The 21,486-nt window shown below is 50.7% G+C and overlaps 3 protein-coding genes across 9 annotated transcripts in view; 1 reads left to right on the forward strand and 2 right to left on the reverse strand.

Annotated features, from left to right (window-relative positions):
* Positions 1-1,476, forward strand: part of CFAP44 (cilia and flagella associated protein 44) — a 48,409-nt gene extending 46,933 nt beyond the window's left edge. The window contains 3 exon segments of the mRNA XM_069851951.1: positions 524-661; positions 1,188-1,402; positions 1,404-1,476. Of these exon segments, the coding sequence (XP_069708052.1) occupies positions 524-661; positions 1,188-1,402; positions 1,404-1,476 (426 nt within the window).
* LOC138726254 (apovitellenin-1) overlaps positions 1-21,486 on the reverse strand; it is a 187,945-nt gene that overhangs the window by 73,213 nt on the left and 93,246 nt on the right. The gene's annotated exons all lie outside the window — the stretch shown is intronic.
* BOC (BOC cell adhesion associated, oncogene regulated) overlaps positions 2,868-21,486 on the reverse strand; it is a 59,693-nt gene continuing 41,074 nt past the window's right edge. Inside the window, exons 4-19 of one of the 7 annotated variants that reach the window (XM_069867731.1) lie at positions 20,248-20,394; positions 19,292-19,435; positions 18,575-18,868; positions 17,177-17,449; positions 15,902-16,293; positions 13,082-13,250; positions 12,077-12,187; positions 10,027-10,233; positions 9,032-9,213; positions 8,231-8,336; positions 7,923-8,045; positions 6,263-6,484; positions 5,643-5,869; positions 4,976-5,055; positions 4,139-4,332; positions 2,868-3,578 (exon numbers count right to left, since the gene is read on the reverse strand). In XM_069867731.1, the coding sequence (XP_069723832.1) occupies positions 3,394-3,578; positions 4,139-4,332; positions 4,976-5,055; positions 5,643-5,869; positions 6,263-6,484; positions 7,923-8,045; positions 8,231-8,336; positions 9,032-9,213; positions 10,027-10,233; positions 12,077-12,187; positions 13,082-13,250; positions 15,902-16,293; positions 17,177-17,449; positions 18,575-18,868; positions 19,292-19,435; positions 20,248-20,394 (3,056 nt within the window). In that variant the 3' untranslated portion in view covers positions 2,868-3,393. The remainder of the gene's footprint in view (positions 3,579-4,138; positions 4,333-4,975; positions 5,056-5,642; positions 5,870-6,262; positions 6,485-7,922; positions 8,046-8,230; positions 8,337-9,031; positions 9,214-10,026; positions 10,234-12,076; positions 12,188-13,081; positions 13,251-15,901; positions 16,294-17,176; positions 17,450-18,574; positions 18,869-19,291; positions 19,436-20,247; positions 20,395-21,486) is intronic. The other 6 variants (XM_069867785.1, XM_069867765.1, XM_069867755.1 and 3 more) reach the window with 6 other exon arrangements.

The following is a 21,486-nucleotide window of genomic DNA, read 5'->3' on the forward strand; positions in this document are numbered from 1 at the left end:
GCTGGGGAGGGACTTTTTACAAGGGCATGTAGTGATAGGTTGAGGGGGAATGGCTTTAAATTAAAAGGGTGAAGATTTAGTTTAGACATCAGGAAGAATTTCTTCACGCTGAGGGTGGTGAGGCACTGGCACAGGCTGCCCAGGGAAGCTGTGGCTGCCCCATCCCTGGAGGTGTTCAAGGCCAGGCTGGATGGGGCCTTGGGCAGCCTGGTCTGGTGGGAGGTGTCCCTGACAATGGCAGGGGGTTGGTCTTTAAGGTCCCTTCCAAGCCAAACCATTCTATGTTTCTAATGGCTTTCTCATTCCCACACTTTTTCCCAACTGCTTTAGGCATTTGCAGTATTAAAAAAAAAGATTAATACAGAGTGCACTAATGTTACTATGGGATCAGGTGGTGTATGCAGAATCAGTCTGTTGTTGTTTGCCTCTCTTCTGTGACGCTTACGTTGTGCCTAGCATTTGTTCTCCACATCACTCTTTTCTATTCTCTGTCATCCCAGCTTAACCTTGTATATGTTTCTAGGAAAGAATCTCAGAACTGCAGCAGCAGCTAATGAAGCTGACAAAGGAAAACACCAGCAAGCTGCAGCAGCTGAACTGTTTTTGCCAGGAAAATCATCAACTTGAAACGAAGCTGGCTTTACTAAAGAATGACCTGGTGGTAAGCCTTTCAGCCACTATACTGGTGTGCAAGTTTGGGACTTTTCAGGAGTGGGTAAGAGATCATCAGGTGTCCCATCTGTCCTTGCAGTCAGCAGTTCAGGCTAACATCGCCTGGTGACATAGGCTGAGTGGCTGCTCCAGGTCCTGTAGGAAGGGAGATGATTGCTAATCCTGAAGTAGGCCATCCTTTAGCTTCTTTGTGATTTCTTACTTAACTGCTGCTTACTGAAACAAACTCTACTTATTTCTAATTAAAAATATCCTGCAGCAAGCCCAAATATTCCTTTGTTACACAGAAAGAGCCAAATGAATTAAAGTGTTTTCTTTGCTCTGCGTTAGGGAATAAGGCAGCCGGCTGCCACAGTCTAACTTAGTGGTCACTCACTGACTTCCCAGTAGTTCTGACTGAGGAGTTATGAAGCTGCCCTTCCTCAAGGAAAGCTTCACTTTCCCGCTTGAAATACATTCCCGCCGTTCATCCTCCCATGTTTTATAGGAGCTATTGTTTTCCCCTCTCCTTACAGGGAGTAGAATTTCAGGGCACAAGAACTACTGACATGAAGGAGAAAGCCAGGCTGGAATCTCAGCTCAAGTACCTTGCTCGTGAGTCAGCCTTCCTAAGAGAAGAAGTCAATCTTCTACGCAGAAAAGATGGGAGCATAAGAGAACTCACTCTCCTTAGCAGAAGAAATTGGCAGCTCCTTCAACAACCCTCAGCACCACAGGACTCAGATACCAACTGAATCATTGCCTGTTCTTACACCAGAAACAGTAACTAACACTCCAACTCTCCTTAAAAACGGGCACAGTTGACTGCAGCAGGAGCCATACCTCAAAGTGTGACATGAATTGCTTTGGCTATACAGGGGTTTAGTTGTGAAGGATGATAATTGTTTCCCCTCTCAAAATATGATTGTAGTGACAGATATTGAACAAAAAGTGCAAATACAACTAGTAAATGCTGTTATCAGTCCAGTGCAGAGATTTGCGCTGGGCAGGTGCCCTGTGTGTGTGCATCTATATGTGGTTGTTCTTCAAATGAGTGACTTGAAGGCTGGATGTGAGTTTCATGTGGGTGAATATAGCTTTGGTACCCGTGTTTTTCCTGCCTTAAGGGTGTGTTTTCTTACTTGCTGAACATCCCAGCAGCAATGGCACCTCTCTGCTAACCGAGCTAGTTTGAGTCAAGGGAGGTGCTGTTTGCATAGAGAGAGCAAAGGGATCTTTCTTCGTAGGGCCTACAGATGGGTATGGAGCCAATCAAATACTTTCCCACTTGCCTCTGCTCTGTAGCAGAGGGAAACCTGCACTGCAGTGCAGGACATGGTATTCACCTGGCAGGAGGAGGGATAGCAAAAGCAAAGTCAGCCTGTAATTCCACTGGTTTGCACCTGCCTCATCAGAGTCAGAGAGGGAGCCAGGCTCTGTGTGTTTTCAGGCTTTATTCTTCTTTGCCTCTGGTATTCGGTATGGTGGCAGCATGTGATCATTTACAGCACTTAAACTTCCTTCATGCCCGAAGCAGAGGGGTTGCATTGCACTGTGCTTCTAGTGCAAGGTTTGAGGGGGCAGGGGGAAGCTTGGGATTTGTCGCTACTTTTTAATTAAATACCCTGAACAACTTGCAGCTGCTCTTGCTGTTCCTCCTCACTCCCTGCCTTTTGCCACTGGTCTTCTTCTGTCTGGTGTACGCTCAGCCAGGATCCAAACAGATCCCAGCTCCACCACAACCAAATGAGTGGTACTTGCACTGCCTGCCTTTTCAGTGGGTCCTTATGAAGGTGCTCAGCATCCTGTTTCCTTGAGGGGAAAAAACCCAACCAATCTTATCCACAGGCCTGGATGCTGGAAGTTTTTTTGAAGCTGGAAAGTCACACGATCAGGGTGTGGGGGATAAGGAAATTAAATTTGCAAAGATGTAGGTTTCTCTCTGTTCACCCCCATCACCAAACGCATGGAGCTGTCCTTGGAGATAAATGAAAATTTCCTCTGACTGTGCTCCTCACTCGAAGTTTTATGTCATTTAAGTGGCACAGATAGTGGCTCTCCCTCTTCTGAGCTCAGCACTGAGAAGTTTTGCATGGGTGGCTATTTGGAAAACTGTAACTGCAGGAAAACATCACCTTTCCCTAGGTGTGCTGCTGGCTTTACGGCAGAAAACACAAGAGAGCAGGTTTGCTCTGTGGGAGGATTTAGCATACAGAGAGCCACAGAAAAGACTAAAGCCTTTATTTTAGATGTTAAAGCATGGGTTTGTCTTTACAGATACGCAGCTGCAGGTGGTGTGTATGTATGTGCAGGGTTGTTTGGGTTGATCAGGCAGAGTGCATCACTCCAGTCCACTCACACGAGCACAGGACATGCCTTTCTCTAGGCAAAAGGAACAGACCTTTTTGACAGCGTTAACTTTTGTGAAGCCCTCACCGCAAGAGGTGCTCGATCTTTGTGGTGGCAGCTCTGTTTGGACCCATGTCCTGCAACGCCTCTCGTGCTCCTGTTTCAGCCCCGTGCTGTGACAAACAGCCTGGTGCCACAGGTAGCTGCTGGTCTTGTGTCTTGGGCTCTCCTGTGACCTTGCTGAGGATGCCTTCTGTCTTCATAGCATTATAAAAGGCACATATACATCTATATACAAGTGCATAAATATATAAATAGGGGTGTTATACAAAAATAAATACCCATTCTCTTTTCCTCTTTAGAATAAGTCCTTTGCAAAAGGCAACTTGTTCCCTAGCTGGTGGGAGAACGAGTCTCTAAGGACCGCAGAGGTGTGGGGCTGCTGTTCAGATGTCTTGGTCGGTCCTGACCCAAAGATGTGATCACTGGATTCTGGGGATGGAGATCTCCTCTGGACTGGCAGCAATCTAGCCTTTCTACCTCTTCGACTGGCACCAGGCCTAGGCAGCAAGGGGTTCCTGAAAGGGAAAGGAGCAAGAAACTATTACAGTGCTTACAGAAATGAGAGATGCCACGGTAGATCCCTAGTCAACACTCCACTTTATGGTGGAGATAGGTACTCTGGTTGCATTCTGCAAGTCCTGGCTATGCGGGAGTTTGATTCTATGCTCACACACAAGTTTGATCCACACTGCAGGGGTGGGGTCAGTGGATCAGGTCCTAGGCAGATGGATTCACATATTTTTTCAGGGACTTTGTTGTTTTACTGGTGGTCTGGAAAAAGCAAAATTAACAAGGACTGAAGGACAGCGTCTCTGCAGCTGGAGGTGGGTATGTGCCTTTCCAGCAGCACACAGCTCAAGCTTTTGGAGAGGTGAGAAATGTGTCCTCTGAAACTGCCAGGGGCAATTTACAGTATGGCCTTCCCATCCCGCTGTTCTATCCAGTGTGAGAACTGCCCTTGCACTGCAGTAGCAAGTACGAAGAGAGCCATCAGGAAGGCTCTGCAGTGAAATTTCCCTTCAAAATCAGCCTAAAACGATGAAGTGAAGTGAACGCAGTCTTCCACACCACTGACCTTGGTGGAAGAGGGGATCCCGTCGAGCATCCAGGCTAGGGCCTCCCACTTTGCTGCCCATCACTGGATGATGGAGGCCAACAAAGTGCTCTTGAAGGTGAGGACAGTCATCTTGTGGCTGAAGAAGCTGGTGAGTGGAGTCATCCGGGAGACTGTAGAGGAAAGAGCTGTCTTCTGTTCTTGAATTGGGCAGTCTGGGAAGGCAGACACAGAGGTTTAGCACTGTTAACAGATCCTTCCTCTTTCAAGGATTTGACCTATGTAACATACCAGCCACCTGCTTCAATGCAATGACACAGAGCATTCCTAAATCAGGGGAAGAGCAGAAACTGGGATGCAGTTGTGTGATGGGAATGAGGTGACAGGACCTGGCATCCATGATTCAACATCTAGGGAGCGCCACAGGAGCTGGGAGGAGCAATGTCTCCTGGGGAGCATAGAACTAATGACTTGATGTCTGAACAGTGAGACACAAAGCACCTGCAGCTGGACCCTGGCCAGGTTCTGGGGCAGCTGTTTATCAGCATCCAGTCACAGATGTTAGCTTCTCTCATCCTACTTTTCAATCTCCCTCTTTGGAACAGGGGGAGGAGGAGTGGGTGAGGGGAAGTAGGCCTTGGCCATTTCTGCAATTAAATTATCCCTGCTTTAAACCACAACAGGAATGAGCTGTACAGAGAGAAGTTAGAACAAGAAGGCTTCATGATGGAGCATGGATTTGCTTTCCAGGTGAGTTGGGACAGATGGGAGTGTGGTGAGGGCAAGTTTCTGTGAGCCTGGAGTGTTGTGGGTCCCACTGGACTGTTCCACCGTCCCCCTCCACGAGCCAGGACTAACCTGGAAGGCTGGTAGTCTTGCTGGGCATTCCTGTTTTGCAGTACTCTTGTCTGCAGCAAGGCGTTGGTCTCCTCGTGTGACTGGAAGGAGAGAAGGATTCTTAGCAGAGCAATGCACACAGCAGCATAAAGAGGCAGGGGCTGAGCCAGCGCTGGCAGGCAGACTGGTGAAACTCTTAGGACAGAAGCAGAGAAAGCTGAAACTGTTTCTGTTGCTACAGAGGACAGTAGAACCGAGCACTGAAAAACTCGCTTTGTGCTTACTGCTGAATCCGTCATCATCCAATTGATGATCACCAATTTATAGTCTTGGCTTTGGCACTGCCTTGGCCTGTCTCGCTATTTGCACACAGCGTCCTCAGCATTGTCAGTTCCTGTGAGGTCAGTTCTCCTCAGGAGAAAAAGGAACCATTCCCAGAGTCTTTGCTAACTGCCTCCTTAGAGTCACTGCCCCAAGAAATTACCCCTTCACCAGTGTTTTGGAGACCTCCCTGTTCCTCCCATGTCTCAGATTCCACTGCAAAGGGGAAATCACTTTTAAGAAGGAGCCAGTCTTGCCCCTCCTGCGTGCTGCAAAGGGTGCCAGCCATGTCTGGAGAAGACCTCTCACAACGACCATGACCTCAAGCTCATGTCAAACCAACTGTTAACCACAGGTGTGGATGTACCTGCGCCACTTCATCTGGCCTGTAATCTCGGGGCTTGGTGCTGGCGTAGCCCACTCCTGCAGAGGGGCAGATGCCATTCAGATGCGCCCCGCTGGCGTAGGGCTGCCCATTGGCATAGGGATGTCCACTGGCACGTGGAGCAGAGATGCCCCTCAGAGGCACCATGGTGTACTGGCAGGATGATACCAGCAGCCCAGCTCCTGGGAAGCCCATGTCGATGGTTTGCTCTGCAGATGGAAGAAAAAAAGGAAGTCTGAGGCCAAGAGCGGAGCTTCTGGAAGTGAGCAGCTTGCTGTCCTATCAGGCAGCTATCTTAGCACCCAAAGTATCCATGGAGACAAATGGTGGAAAGAGGCCCTACACGAAGGCAAAGGGAGTGCCCCTTTCACCCCGCTGTCATCCCAGAGTTCCTTCTCAATAAGGTAAGCAGGTCAAGGGACAAATGGTGGTCTTTGTCTTTATGGGGTTCCACAGGACATTTGGGACTTGCCCTCTGCCCACCCTCTCCCTGCTTACCAGAATGTGTAGCCCTCACACTTTGGGTGTTTGACCCAACTACACCTAACCCGCAGGGCAGAGCATATTTTGTAAATCAGCCCTCAAAAAAAAAGAGCACTTACTCTGCTTCGACCAGGCTCTCCAGAGGCAAAAGGGGATGAAAGCCACGATGAGGAGTACGATGGAGCCCAGCACAACGCCTACAATCAAGTACGGCAAGTCACTGGAACGGGCTACCATGGCTCCTGTCCCCAGGCCACTGTGCCCACCGCTGAGTGGGGGACGCTGCTGTGGGGGCACTGTCGAGGGTGGAAGACGACCTGGCAGACCAAGAGATTTCCGAGCTGTGAAGGGAAGAGAGAGAGCATGTCAGACACAGCGCATGGAATAACAGCCCTCTCCAGGGATGTCTGTGCTGCCGTGGAGTGGACAGACTTATACAGTGGCTTTAACAAAGAGCTCCTGGGTGACAGAGGATTTCCTAGGCTGATGCATACAGCAGTACAGGGGAGTCCTCCGTGCTTGGCTTACAGATCTGCCAGGCTGTTGGGCTGCTAAAGCAAAATAACACAGGCTGGATCAACAGGCTGAGGCCAATTGTATGAGATTTAACAAGCCCAAGAGCTAAATCCTGCACTTGGAACACAACAACCCCGTGCAGCACTACGGGCTTGGGGAACAGTGGCTGGAAAGCTGCCCTACAGAGAAACTGCTGTTGGTTGACAGCAGCTGAACATGAGGCAGCAGTGGCCTAGGTGGCTATAAAGGCAAATGGCATCTTGGCTTGTATCAGAAATGGCATGTCCAGCAGGACTGGAGAAGTGATCATGCCCCTGTACTCGGCGCTGGTGAGGCCGCACCTCAAATCCTGTGTTCAGTTTTGGGCCTCTCACTGCAAGAAAAACATTGAGGCGCTGGAGCATGTCCAGAGAAGGGAACGAAGCTGGTGAAGGGGCTGGAGAATAAGTCTTATGAGGAGCGCCTGAGGGAACTGGGGTTGTTTAGCCTGGAGAAAAGGAGGCTGTAGGGCAGACTTTATTGCTCTCTAAAGCTACCTAAAAGCAGGTTGCAGAGAGGTGGGTGCTGGTCTCTCCTCCCAAGTGACAGGTAATAGGACAGGAGGGAATGACCTCAAAATGCACTGGGGAAGTTTAGGTTGGACATTAGGAAAACTGCCTTCACAGGAAGGGTTCTCAAGCACTGGCAGAGGCTGCCCAGGGAGGTGGTTGAGTCACGATCCCTGGAGGTGTTCAAAAGGTGGGTAGATGAGGTGCTTGGGGACATGACTTAGTAGTAAACAGGTACGGCTGGAGTCAATGATCCCTAGGGTCTTCTCCAACTTAATGATTCTATGATTCTATGAACTTCTACAAAACACACACTTGGACTTAATACTGTTCCTATCATGACAGTGCAGCTGCTTGGAAGACATCATGGGACCTGCTTACAACCACACACAGGAGTTCAGCACAGCAAGAAAAAGTTAGCCCTTTTGGTTCCAGCCACCATACTTAGGAATACAAAGGTAACCACTGCTCTGAGGGAAACAGTGATGGACTCTGCACAAGGGATCTGTGAGCACTGGTATGGGTATATACACATACTGATGAACAGCATCAACAAACGTACGCCTCTTCTCTTCAGTCCTGCTGCCGTCACCTTGCCTGAGCTCATGTGCTGCACCGTTAGGCAGGGAAGGTGCCTGCCTTGCTGTGCTCTGCCGGCTGAAGGCAGGGAAGGCAGCAAGCTGCGCTCCCAGAGGCTCCCTGTGAAGCTGATTACCTTTGGTTTCGCAGATCATCACATTGCTGAACTCGCTTTCGCCACCCTCATTGAAGCATTGCATCTTGATGTCATACGACGTCTCTGGCTGCAGGTGACTGATGGAGTGCCAGTACCGATCACCTGAGGAGGGAACAAACACGCAGTGCCGTTGGCTTCTTTGGGGAACACACAGGTGGCCCAGCTCTGCAGCAGTGCCAGGTACAGCAGCTGCAGCCGCCTTTTGTGCCTTGTGTGCACAGGGCTCCTGGCTGTGTACTCGCCAGCAGGAATTAGCAGCTGAGACTGAGTCTCACAATATCTCCTACCTTCCACCACGTCCTTCTTGTAGTCGCTGTCATTGTCACTGTCGGTGGGGCGGTAGTAGATGTAAAACCCGTGGATGGGAGTGTTGTTGTTGCTGGCTGGGACATACTGCAGAGAATGGGAGGGAGAGCAGGAATTAGCAGAGATGTCTGTGCTCCGTATTGTACAAGTTCTGCAACAGCAGTGACTCAGCTGGACACGGCAAGCACTGGTTCACTTGGACCCCAGCAGGCTCATGGCCTCCAGACAATCTTGCCATGAACCAGGGACTGCAGGAGTTGTACATTTCTGAAGACAGCTCTGTTCCTCTCCCACCCAGGGCAGCACTGTCCCAGGTCTGTGTGTTCTTGCTGCCTTTCACCCTGTACTTTATCAGTTACCGTGTTTTTAAATGAGCAGAAGTGCCCATCCTGCCCTGTAGCAATTTCTGGCTAGAAGCACCTAGGAGAAAAAGGGGCAGTGTGTTCACCTGAATAAGCTCTAAGCTGTTGGAAGCACTTGGATCTGGGCTTGTGATCCAAAAGATCCTACCCACCCCTAAAAATCCTCTGGGGTGCACTGGTAGGTGATTATCCGCACACAAGACTACTCCACAGTGAGTGAGAGTGGAGGACATATCTCCTGGCTCCTACTGGGACAGAGGTGTTAACAGATTCCAGGAATTTGGTAAACAGAGCAAGCAGACGCTCCATGTGCTGCTGAACTTCTGGTTGAGCAAAAGGATCGAGACCCTGAGCTGGGCAAGTAGCACCCACACACCTGCTTCCTGCACATTCAGAGATCAGTGACCCCACAAACCTTACCATCCACTTGAGCATGATGGTGGTCTCGTTGATGGCATCTGTGAAGGTGATGTACGGCCCGGCCACAGGGCGCTCATAGGCTCGGTTGTTGTACCCAGACACCACATATGGCCGAGATGCTGCACTGGGCTCGCTCTCTCCCAGGATGTTCAGTGCCCGGACACGGAATTTATAAGATATGCCTAGGGGGAAAATGGGAAATAAAAGAGATTGGAGTCTTCCAAGACTCCTACTGTCAGCGCAGGCTTGACTGTGGAGAGGAGCTACATTTTCTCCAGGAGCAGGGAGACTACAGAGAGGTTTTGATCAACATGCAAACACCGAGTGGCCAGATTTCAGCCACAAGATAGATGGAGCCTGCTTTTCTTTGCCTTCCTCAGTTTCTGTCTGGGTGGTGTAGGGGTCAGGTAGCAGTTCTGGAAGGTGTGTGAGTGGATTTAGAGATGACCGAAAGGATGTCCTGACCCAGAAGCAGATATGGGAAGGCATCCTTCCTCTACTACATGGAAATTAAGTACATAAACATCAGTTAAAAGCTCAAAGCCTAAATAATCTTTACCCAAACATAATTTTACTGGCCTTTAAGTTGTGGTTGATATATTGCCCTTTTAAGCTGTCCAGGCTCGGTGGTGCTGTCTTTTTTTCATGGAAAGTTTAATGGGAACTGTGTGCCCATCTGTCTCGCCTGTAGCTAAGGGAAGTTCTGTCCTGTGTAGTAAAAGGCAAACCCCAAAAGCCTTTAGTAACTATATCCTGTAATAAAGAAAAGCATGCACAAGCCTGCCCCAGGGAGGTCAAATCTCCGCTGGTCTTTGCAGCTGGAAAAATCGGAGAAGCATCTGCAGCTTTTTCCCCATGCATCCAAGGCTGGAGGTGGGGAGGCTTTGTTTTGCCCACACGTGCTGGGTCTAAGCATGACGTGACAGATGGCAAACCATCCTACAGGGACTGCAGAGCCTTCCTACAGACCTCCAGAAAGCAGAACACCTGCCTACCTTTCTCCAGGCCTGGGATTTCCACAGAGAGGCGAGAAGGAGGAATGTCACTGGTGGCCAGAACCCAGTCTCCCTGCTTCTTCAACTTCTTATATTCCACACGGAAAGACTGGATGGGGAAGCCACCATTCCCACGTGGTATCCATGTCACGTACACAGATGTCTCTGATGCCATGGAGATGGTTGGACGGTCTGGTGCCTCCGGAGCTGCAAGGGGTACAGAAGGACATCAGGACACAAGCCACATTCCTCTAGCCCTGTCTGGAGGATCCTGTAGCTCAGAGGTAGGTGGGTGAAGAAGTCCCTGCATTGTACCCACCCACATGCTCTCTACACCACAGAATCACAGAATCATCAGGATGGAAAAGACCCACTGGATCATCCAGTCCAACCATTCCTATCAATCACTAAGCCATGCCCCTCAGCACCTCATCCACCCGTCCCTTAAACACCTCCAGGGAAAGTGACTCAACCCCCTCCCTGGGCAGCCTCTGCCAGTGCCCAATGACCCCTTCCGTGAAAAATTTTTTCCTGATGTCAAGCCTGAACCTCCCCTGGCAGAGCTTGAGGCCACTCCCTCTTGTCCTGTCACTTGGTAGAAGAGGCCAGCTCCCTCCAAAACCTCCTTTCAGGTAGCTGTAGAGAGCAATAGAGTCTCCCCTCAGCCTTCTCTTCTCTAGGCTAAACAACCCCAGTTCCCTCAGCTGCTCCTTGTAAGACTTGTTCTCCAGCCCCTTCACCAGCTTCTGACGTCCTGACTGCCCTCTTCTTTCTGTCTCTTCATTAGAGCTGGCACCCCAAAATCCTCACTCCTCTCAGTCTGTGCCCTGCAAACATCTTTTACTCCCGCTTGCACCTTGCTCCTTTTAGACTCCCAGTTCAAGCAGGATGAGACAAGGTCTGAGGTGTGTGCACACCCATCATGGGAGGGAGAGCGGCGAGAGGTGTGGATGCAGGGCTGGAGACAGAGCAAAAGGCCTGTCTGATGCGGAAGCAGTGAGCAGGGGCAGCCTGACACTGGGGACAGGACCAGGAGAGGCTGACAAGAACCAGCTGAGGAGGAAACAGGGAAAAGTTCTGAACTGTAGAAATGTATTTTTACAGGAAAACAATCAAATGATGGGAGGGAAGGAGATAAACAGAGATGTGGAGATGAAAGAAAAGGCAACACATGAATGAGTGTAGGGGATTGAAGGAGGGGACTTCACAGAAAGGATAGTGATTGAAGGGCAGAATTTCACAGAAAGGACAATGGCACTTGTGACTAACAGGAATGGCAAACCCAAGGTGGTGAACAATGAATTGGATTAACCAGTAACACTGTTTCTCCAGTGCAGCAAAACATCCAGACAGAGCACCCTGCATCCCCAGTGCAGCACTAACTGCCCCTTGTCACAGCTTAGCTGAGAGGAGGACGCCAGGACCTGCAGGGACTTGGTTCCCCTTTCTCCTTTGCATTCCCCCAGCACCCACTAGAGCATGGAAGCTTGCTGGTCCCATGCACCGCACCTTCACAAACTCCAGGGCAGGGCTCTCTGAACCCTCTGTACGAAACTTGGCAAAAGACAGGAGTTTCTGACAAGTCCTTGCATTAATGGTGGGGACAGGCAGTGGGATCAGCCTTCTCTCCTAAGACAGCCTGACTGTGTGCCAAGTGCATTGGCAGGGGTGTCATGGAATCACAGAATGAATCATAGAACGGTTTGGGTTGGAAGGGACCTCAAAGATCATCCAGTTCCAACCCCCTGCCACGGGCAGGGACACCTCCCACCAGACCAGGCTGCCCAAGGCCCCATCCAACCTGGCCTTGAACACCTCCAGGGATGGGGCAGCCACAGCTTCCCTGGGCAACCTGTGCCAGGGCCTCACCACAGTCATGGTGTCCGAGAAGGACCTCTCCTCACCAGGAACTAGAGATCACCCACCCACCTTTGTACAGTCTTGCTTTACCCAGCAGAGACTTCAACCCCGGCACAGCCTGGCTACTGCCACCAGAAGAGGTCCAGTACCCCTTGCCCTCCCTCCTTGCCCAGTTCAGGGAGGGCCTTACGGGACAGACGGCTGTTGTCGGACTGGTTACTGCTCTGAGTGCTCGTTCCTGGGTCATCCCTCTGGATTTGCTGTTCTTTGCTGGCAACAATCTCTGGTTTTGGGCGCCGGCCTGTGCAGAAGGGAGAGATGGCATCAGTGACAAGGAGACATGGCTCAGGGTTAAGTTTTTCCTCTGATGAACAAAAAAAATATTCCCAGCCACGATGACGAGGTAAGTACTCTCTGGACTCCAAAAGCCCTAGAGAGGTTCAAAGCACTCAACCTGCAGGCAGGAACTAAAGCTAAGGGAGCAGGTTTGTTAAACTGTTAATAGGTTCCCCTCATGTCTAATTTTCTAAAACTTTTAATTGGTTTTCTTGAAACATTGCTAGATTTCTGCCTGAGAAGGGTAGTAATTAGCACAAGATGGGGGCAGGAGGGAGATGTGAGCAAGCCCAGCACCAGGGGGAAGATTGCTACAAAGGGAACACCATTCCCCACACCTGCTGGAGATGTGAAAACCAGCCAGGGGACAGAGGGACTTAGAGTAGGTATTTGGAACATCCTTTTAGCAGCAAAGACAGCTCGGCACCAAGCGGACTGTGTGGGAAGGCTTGGAGTTTCCTTTAGTGCAGGACAAGTTTTTAGGGACAGATTAGACAAACACCTGGCAGGAACAACCCCCACAGGCTGATCCTGTCTCCAGGCAGAGGATGGATTAAATGACCTCTTGACATCCCTGACAGACCTATTTTCTATGGTTCTGCAGGTGTCCAACGGAGACACCAAGGGAGGAAGGGACTTACTCCAGACCAGGCAGAGGGGAAAACCTGATTTTCCCCATCTTATTTCAATCCCACCCTCCACTTCTGACAGAGTCGCCCTAAGCTGAAGGCAGATGGGTTTCCACAGCAGAAAGAGCCCCTTTGTCCTAAGGTTGGTGCCTGTGCCTCAGAGCTAGGGCAGGACATCTCCGAGGGCCCCTTCCCTGACTCAGAGCAAAACACCCAGGGAAAGGTTTGACCTTTACCAGTCCGGAAGGTCACCATGGCTGTCTGCCCCTCGCCGGCACAGTTGTGAGCAGCCATCTCCACCTCGTAGAGGCTCCCAGGGTCCAGCCTGGTGAGGGTCAGGCGGTGCTGCGAGGCTGGGATGTCCCTCACTGCCCAGCTGTCCGAGGCATTGGTGACCTGCTGAGAAACAAACATGGGCGTTGCAAAGCTGGGGGCAGGCTGGGCTTCCTGCCTGCACCAAACTCAGAAACTTCCACAACAGGCTGGGTATCAACCACGGCTACCTCCCCTGCCCAGAGGGGAAGCAGGGAGAGGTTTCCTGCCTGGTTTTGCAGAGCTAAAGGACTCAGGTATAAGCAGAACAAGTCACCAAACACCAGAATGTTTTCCTGACCCCAGAGGTTCACTCAGCCCTGTTCTGCCTGCTGGTCTGCTCTGATACCACTGTCCCTCAATGCATATAAAGCTCTGGAGCAGGCGTGCCCACAAAAGGCAGCATTAGCTAAAGGCTCAAGCTGCTTTAGGAGCCAAATCTCTCCTGCAGCCTGGCTGCTCATTTAGATGCTGGCCATTTCCATGTGGTGAGGTCCCCAGACACCGCTTTGATCATCTAAACCTAAATAATTTGACAGCTTTTTATCCAGCTTTATCCAGCCTCACTGCTGGCGATTCCTGGCTGAAATGAGGAATTGTAACGTTTGAGCACAGTTTTCTGCAGGGAAGAGATCGTGTATGACTCTAGCCCCAGAAAGGCTTGGAAACGCTGTTCCTCTTTCAGCGATGCCCCAGTTTGGAGGGGGAGGGAAGGTGGGACCTTCCTCCTTCTCCCCAGCTGCAAGGATAATATTTTTGCAGGCAAACAGGCAGGACGCTGAAGTGACCCGGTGCTGAAAAGAGCATTAGCAATGCAGGCAACGCAACAAAACGGAAATGCCAAGACTCCGCTGTATCATTCATCTTCTCCAAGCGTTTGACACTGACTGATTAATGCCTGCCTCATTTTATTTTTACTCCTGAGCCAGCGGAGTTGTGAGGCCAGGGAGGGGAGTCCAAAAGCCTGCTAATATCCATCAAAGAAAAACAGAAATTCTTAAGAAACAAAGATAACAGCTACAGGGCTTCTGACTGCTCGCAGGCTGCTGAGATTTTAAGGGCAGTGTAAGAGCAGGGAAAAAGAGAGATCCACAGATATCTTCCAGAGAAGAAGCAGACCCTTGCCCAGTACAAATGTAAGCCTCCTGTCAGTAGGTTTTACTTTCCTTAGAGCCATCTCTCACACAAAGAGCCTTTTCTCTTGTTGCTGAATTGATTCCTTCCCTCTCCCCACACACGCTTTTCCAGTCTGAGATGTCAAAACCAGATCATTATATAACTTGATCCTAAGGATCTCTGATAGAAAGAGACTCTTTCTAAACAAGTTTAAGGGTTATTGGGACTAATTCCTTTCCACACAATCCTTAAGCATCCCAAGAAAGAGTCTCCAGCTGAGAATTTGGACTACACTGAAAACATATTACTGCAAACTGCAGTGACCCATGGTGACCTCCACTGCCCTGCAGCCCCTGCCAGGTGAAGCGCTGAAAAACAAATAAAATATGGACAAACTCCAGCCTGCAAGTTAAGATCGCAGGCAGAACCGGTAGTTACATGATACACCCATTGGGGGACAAATCTCCTCTTGGCAGACAACCAGAGCTAACAGGCTGGTGAGGCTTTTGGCATCTTTTGTTTTTTTATTTAAACTTGCTCTACTGTGTTCTTGTCCTGGCATCTTCTGCCTTTGTTGTAAAGGGCTCTTTAAAGACATGGTTAGCTGAAACTGTCAGTTTAAATTTGGTTTAGAAAGAAACCAGGGAGGTGTAGGCAATATAACAGCCTCCTATTATATCGTATTTTCACAAAACCAAACAATTCCAGGAAAACAGATAGATCTATATTCACATCTAATTGAAAATGGTGCCTCGCAGTGGCTAGGAATCCAAAACATGCCAGATCTGGAATGTACTCAAACCCCAAAGCAAAACCTGCCTCTCTGCTGTAACTCCCTGCCAACCCAAAGGAAATACACATAGCAAACAGATAAATTCAATCCCCTTTTTCTCATTTATCCCCGGGGAAACAGGAAGAGATGCTTTACAACTAAAACGCAGAATTTTTACCTTGACAATGCTTTGCTACTTAAATAAACTGCTGGGCTACAGCTCTGCCTGTGGTGCTGAGAAGCACCACAAAGGGCAGGAGTCCTTGGGCTCAAGCAGGACCCAGCACTGCACTGCGAGCTCACGCTGTGCCACCAGCCACGAGAGATGCTCCACTGTGCATTGCCTTTCAGCTTCCAGAATAGAACCAGTGGTTGAGGACCTTCCCAGGGGATTTAGCATGTCTATGAAGGCTCTCTGCCTCCTCCTCGCAGTTACTAAGCATGGGTGCTTCAGTGCTGCTGAGCAGGGCAGGTCCATGCAGCAGAGAAAGACTGCAGCTCAGCGTCCTGCAGCCCAAGCCTTTCAAGGCAGAGGTGTCCCCATGACTTGTGCTAAGACAAAAGCATTACGGAGCAAGTCACTGCGCAATCTGCCCTCGGGACTTCCTACTTGTGTAAGCACACAATGGGGAATTGGAAGTGGAAGCTCTTCAGACTGGAAAGACATATGTGTGTGTATGCCCTCTGCGTACCTAGCAGATGGGAACCGCTACGGGCTCTTCATGGACAGCTCAGCAAACCTCCTCTCGCAGCCTGTACTCATCATGCCTCAACAGGCTGAGGCTGCAGCTGAGGAGGTCCCACCAACCAACGCCACCAGTGAGCGATGGGTGTCCCTGCCCCAACGCACCTGCTCATGAGGTGTGAAAACGTGCAGTGAGGCCACCAGCCCGCCTGTGGAATGACGCAGAGGAAAGATGGGAGCAGGGCGAAACAGCGATACCTTGCGATGCTTCACCACATAATAGAGGATGGGGGCTTTGCTGTCAGGCCGGGGTCTCCACACCAGATCGTAGCTGTCTGTCTTGGATGTCCTGGGAGAACTGAGGATGATGGGGGCCTCAGCTGGAGACACCAGCTCCCCGTTGGCTGCACACTGCTGAGCCGCTGCCAGCGGGGTCGTCCCAGGCCTTGGCAGTCCAACTTTATCCAAGGGCAGCTTTAAGGTGCTGCCCCTGGAAGGTGGTGTTGGAGGTTGAGCCGAGCCCAGATGGGCATCTTGACCAGGGTTGAGTGTAGCTCCTGAAAGACAAGGTGTCAAGGCAGGGTTAATAACCATCCCAGGCTGTGGGGAAGGCAGAGATAGGAGCCCCCTGAACCCGTCAGAAGACTGGCACCATACATCTGTTGTAGCACAGGTACCTTAGAGGTGTCAGATCCCCAGCAGAGCTGCCTGCTGTGCCACTCAAAAAGGAGTTGGCAACAATCTTTCCTTCTCCTGCTATAAACCTAACACCCATCATGGGGCCTTTCCAGAACAGATTCCGGCTGCATGAGGTTTCCTTCCCATCTGAAGCGCCTCTTACCCTGGGTAAGTTCAGGAGGGTCCAAGGAATCAGGTGGTACCTCTCTTACCCCAGGTGAATCCATCCTTATCAGTGCTTATGCTCTTGCTCAGTGCAAGCTCAGAGGCAGAGCTGAGTAAGCCGTGGGGTGAGGCTCTACACCCAGGTGTAGGCATAACACCTATCATGCAGCAACAGCTCAAGCGTGCATACATGGTGCTGCACTTACTTAGGAGCAAGATCTCTACCATCTGTTCCTACAGGGAGATAGGGAGATCCCAGTCACAAAGCACTCAAAGTGTAGGGTAAAAAGTAGGAAAGAGCAGGGCAGCTCAAACACAAGTGGGAGGGTCCACGCCAACTTTCTTCTCTGGCTTCCCCTGCTCTTTCAGTGTGTCTTAGGCTCTGGGATTGGATGACCACAAGCTTGGAGCGGCACCAGAACAAGGCGCCCAGGGAAGTCATGAACATCACCTTCCTGGAGGCGCTCAAGGCCAGGTTGGATGGGGCTTTGAGCAGCCTGGTCCAGTGGGAGGTGTCCCTGCCCATGGCAGGGGGGTTGGAGCTGGATGATCTTTACGGTCCCTTCCAATCCAACCCGTTCTGTGACTCTGACTCACCTGGTCGGGCAGTTCTCAGCTGCACCATGGCTTGTGCGCTGCCGACCTCGTTCTCCGCCATGCACTGGTATATGCCGTCATCCTCGGGCCCCACACTGACCAGCCGCAGTGCCTTGCGAGAGAGCCGGAGCCGGTGGCTTGCGGAGAGGGGGACGGCATTGCGAAGCCACATGACAGAGGGTTGGGGGTTCCCTCGCACCTCACAGGTGAACTTGGCGCTCTGGCCCCAGGGAATGATCTGCTGGGACAGCTCCATGGTGACCTCTGGAGGCTCTGCATGGGGAAAAATATGACCGCTGAGTGCCACTTGGCAAAGAGCAAGGCACCATCATGGCTTTGCGCTTTCCTCTCTGGCAGGGATGAGGGCAGAGTGATGGATCCTTACTCCACCCCCAAGGCCCACTCCCTTTGTGGGGTCCTGCAGGAGTCTGCTTCAATGTACGTCCCCTTCAGCATCCTCGTGAACCACAAGGAGAGGTGGCCCTAGGCCATCTGCCCCTCTCAGATGACAGCAGCCACCTACAAGTCCCATTTTTCTAAGCTGAAATGCTACTTTGCAAAGATTGTACTTGTGCCAGACAACACATCAGCACCTGGACGAAATGCAATCCAATAAAACCTAGGCTTAGCCTCTCTAATGCTTGTGAAAACTGAAAAGATGCATGGTAGAAATATCTAAGGTATGTTATCCCTTACATTTCCCACCCCAAAGAGAGCTTCCCTACAGAACAAAATAAAAAGCAAGACACTCTGATGTCTTCCCTGTGTCAAATACGTCTAAGCAGCAGCCAGTCCTCCACTACAAAGTGTTAGAGCAAAGCCAGTGCCACAAACTTTATTGCTCTCTACACCTACCTAAAAGAAGGTTGTAATGAGGTGGGGTTGGTTCCTTCTCCTTGGTAGCTAGTGACTGGACTAGGGGAAATCACCTCAAGACATGCCAGGGGAGATTTAGGTTGGATATCAGGAGGAATTTCTTTACTGAAAGGGTTATCAGGCACTGGAACAGGCTGCCCAGGGAGGTGGTTCAGTCACCATCCCTGGAGGTATTTAGAAGATGAGTAGATGCACTTGGGGACATGGTCTAGTGGTAGACCTAGCAGGTATTTTCCAACCAAAACCATTCTGTGATTCTATGAAACGATAAAGAGAAGAACTTCTGCAGAGGAAGGGAGGATCCACCACCTCCAGCCTATGGTGGGAGCCAGAAAGGGGGAACTACCACCCTCAAAGGAAGAATTTGTCCCATCTTCTACAAACCAGAACCACAAGCAAGGGTTTGCATTACATTGTGGTTTGTCCAGAGAGAGGAAGAGTACAGCAGCATTAATATTTTCCCCTGAAAACAGTGGAGAAAGTCCAAGCCCTTTCTGAAGCATGGGAGGCAGCAGCACTTACCAAACACTTGCACGTTGTAGAAGATGAATGCGGCTCCAGCCTCCCCAACCCCATTGTCAGCTGTGCAGCTGTAGGTGCCCGAGTCCTCCTCACTCGTGGGGTCAATCAGGAGGTTGCTGAGCAGGAAGCGCGTCTTGTTGTACGCGGAGACGCTGGAGCCATCTTTGGCCCAGGTGACGCGTGGTGGGGGAATCCCGCTGGCCACACACTCCAGAATAAGGCTTTGGCCCTTGGTGACAATGATAGTCTGAGCTTCAGGGGGGTAGATTATCCGGGCTGCCTCTGCCGTGGAGCCTGGTAAGGAAAGGAAGAGGAAGGAGGTGGGTAGGAAGGAAGGTGGCCATCGGAAAAGCAGCCTGTGCAGAGTGCAGGTAGGGCTAGCATGCTGCTCCTCTGCGCTGGGGCAGAAAAATGGCAATGGAGGCCAAGAAGGACATTCCTTAAGGGATGGGTGCACACAGCAAGTGGTCTTGCCAAAGGGCTAAGGGCCTGTGCTCACCCTACACTGAGAACGAATCCTGAGGAGGTACAGCAGTCCCAGGGCTGCACGCACATACCCCAGGAGCAAACACCCAGGCCTTCTGCTGCTGAAAAGGAGTTTTCCCAACAACTGATAATGCTGGTTCACACAGAAAACCAGCTAGAGTAGCACTGGTAAGTGCTCCCAGGGCTGGAAGCGCTATGGAGAAGATGTATAGTGAAGGGAGAGTGACTTACGTCTCACACGGAGCCTCTCACTGGAGACCGAGGTTTTCACCTCCTGCGTCACAGGGTTGTACGCAGCACATTTATAAGTCCCTTCATCCTCTTGGCTTGCATTGACGATCTGAAGATTCCCGGATGGCATGATAAGGTAATTGTCTGTAGAGAGAGAAGAGGAGGTGGCACGTGGTCACAAGATATGCTCCTGCCCAGCCTCCTGGAAGCTACGTAGTGCTCTGAAGAGAAGATGGATAAATGGAAAGGGAAAAAAGAACGCAGTAGAACTGACAGCACTGAAATGACCCTTTTTGGTTCAAATATTAGGAGGAGGAAGGAACAGAGCCTCAGGTTTGTCACAGGTATGTGCAGCAGTTCACAGAATCATGGACTCATGGAATCATAGAATGGTTTGGTTTGGGAGGGACTTTAAAGCCCATCCAGATCCAACCTCCCTGCCATGGATAGGGACACCTCCCACTGGATCAGGCTGCTCAAAGCCCTATCCAACCTTTCCTTGACCACCTCCAGGGATGCGGCAGCTACAAATTCCCTGGACAGCCTGTGCCAGTGTCTCCCCACCCTCACCATGAAGAAATTCCTCATAATGTTTAATCTAAATCTATCAAAATTTAGATCCAATTTTAAATATTTCCCCAAAATCAAAGTTGCCTTTACCCAGCCTGGGCTAGAAGAATGCTTCATGGACACATGGAGATGCAGAATGAAGAGTGACATTGTGCATTACCTAAATCTGTTTCCTTGCTCCTTAATGCAAGCTGGTGTTACACGTTTCCCCAGTCCCAGACAGCAGGGACATCAGGGAGACCTGGAAGAGACCCTAAACCTGGGCTCAGAGCAGCAGTGAAGGGACAATGAGGAGGTAGCAGGCAGAGAAAGCTGTTGCTGTAGAGAACAGTGAAACTGAGGGTCCTGGGAGGGGATCCAGCAGGACAGACTTCTGTGGCACTCACCTCGGGAGGCCTCTAGCCACTCCTGCTTCACGCTGTAGCGGACCTGAGCCTTGGGGTGACTTTCGGGCAGGTCACAGGCAATCACGGCTGTGTTCCCTTCATCCACCTCAATCACATGCTGGCCATCAAACTTGAAATCTTTAAGATCTGTGAAGAAAGGAAACAAAAGAGCATCTCAGTGGCTAGCTCAGCATCTCGGTGGCAGTTCTTCCTCTCCCTGTGGACCCACAGCTGTTTTACTGTGGTGCAGGCAGAGGATCTCTCCATCCTCAGCAGCGAGGGAAACTGGCCTGGTGTCAGGCCTTTTTTGTTTTATTTTAACTCCTCCTCCTTCCTACAAAATGGATAACTTATAACACAGCTTCTGGAGAAACCGCCTGCTCCACGGCTGAGAAACTGGGTGTGAAAAATCCTGGCCTGAGAGTGAAAAACGAGCCAACTCACTGCAGCACTGAAGGGCAGCCAAAACTGGCCCTTCTGCTGTCTGCTGTTTCAATCACGGCTGCTGTCCTGCTACTGAGAAGCTAACTTCGTAGTCATAACTCAGGGAGCCCAGACTGCTTCAAGCGTGTGGAGAAGTTCGGTAACACAGTGGGAGAAGCTCTGTGAATGCTGGATGCTCACAGAGCTCCTCCAGTGCCCACGCAATTGGTGCCTCTGCTCTGGGCAGTCTTGCTTCCATTAAATATCTCACAGTCAAAGGCTGGTTAACCACAGTGCTTCCCATGTGCCCAAGCAGTGCCCATGCTCTGTTTCAAAGAATAGGGAATTGCAAGGAAAAACAGCTCTTCCTCTACACGGCACAGCTGTCCTCTGCCTAACATAGCCATGAAAACATCTTGTCCCAGCACGGGTCCCCCTGTGAGGCTGAGATGGGGATTGCTCCCCTGGCAGGGTGGAGGTGAGCAGCAGGACTGGAAGCACAGGGGCAGAGGGGAAGGGGTGCTTGACTTTTTGTTTTCTTTTCCCTCTTTTTCAAAGCAGGAGCAGAGGGCTGTGGTGAAACTCCATGGATCTGGTGGGGAAGGGAGCATTCCAGCCTGAACCCCAAAGAGCTTCACAGAGATGAAATCAGTCCCTGCTGCCCCTGGACACAATGGCAAATCTTGCTGGGCACTGCAAGCCCAAAGTTTGTCTTGGTCAGGCTGTTCTGGGAGGGAGAGAGTTTTGTGCCAGGAAAAAAGTCCCACACACGCATTTTTCATAGAATCATAGAATGGTTTGGGTTGGAAGGGACCT

Source organism: Phaenicophaeus curvirostris, chromosome 1 (assembly GCF_032191515.1).
Source record: "Phaenicophaeus curvirostris isolate KB17595 chromosome 1, BPBGC_Pcur_1.0, whole genome shotgun sequence".
NCBI classification, from domain to species: domain Eukaryota; kingdom Metazoa; phylum Chordata; class Aves; order Cuculiformes; family Cuculidae; genus Phaenicophaeus; species Phaenicophaeus curvirostris.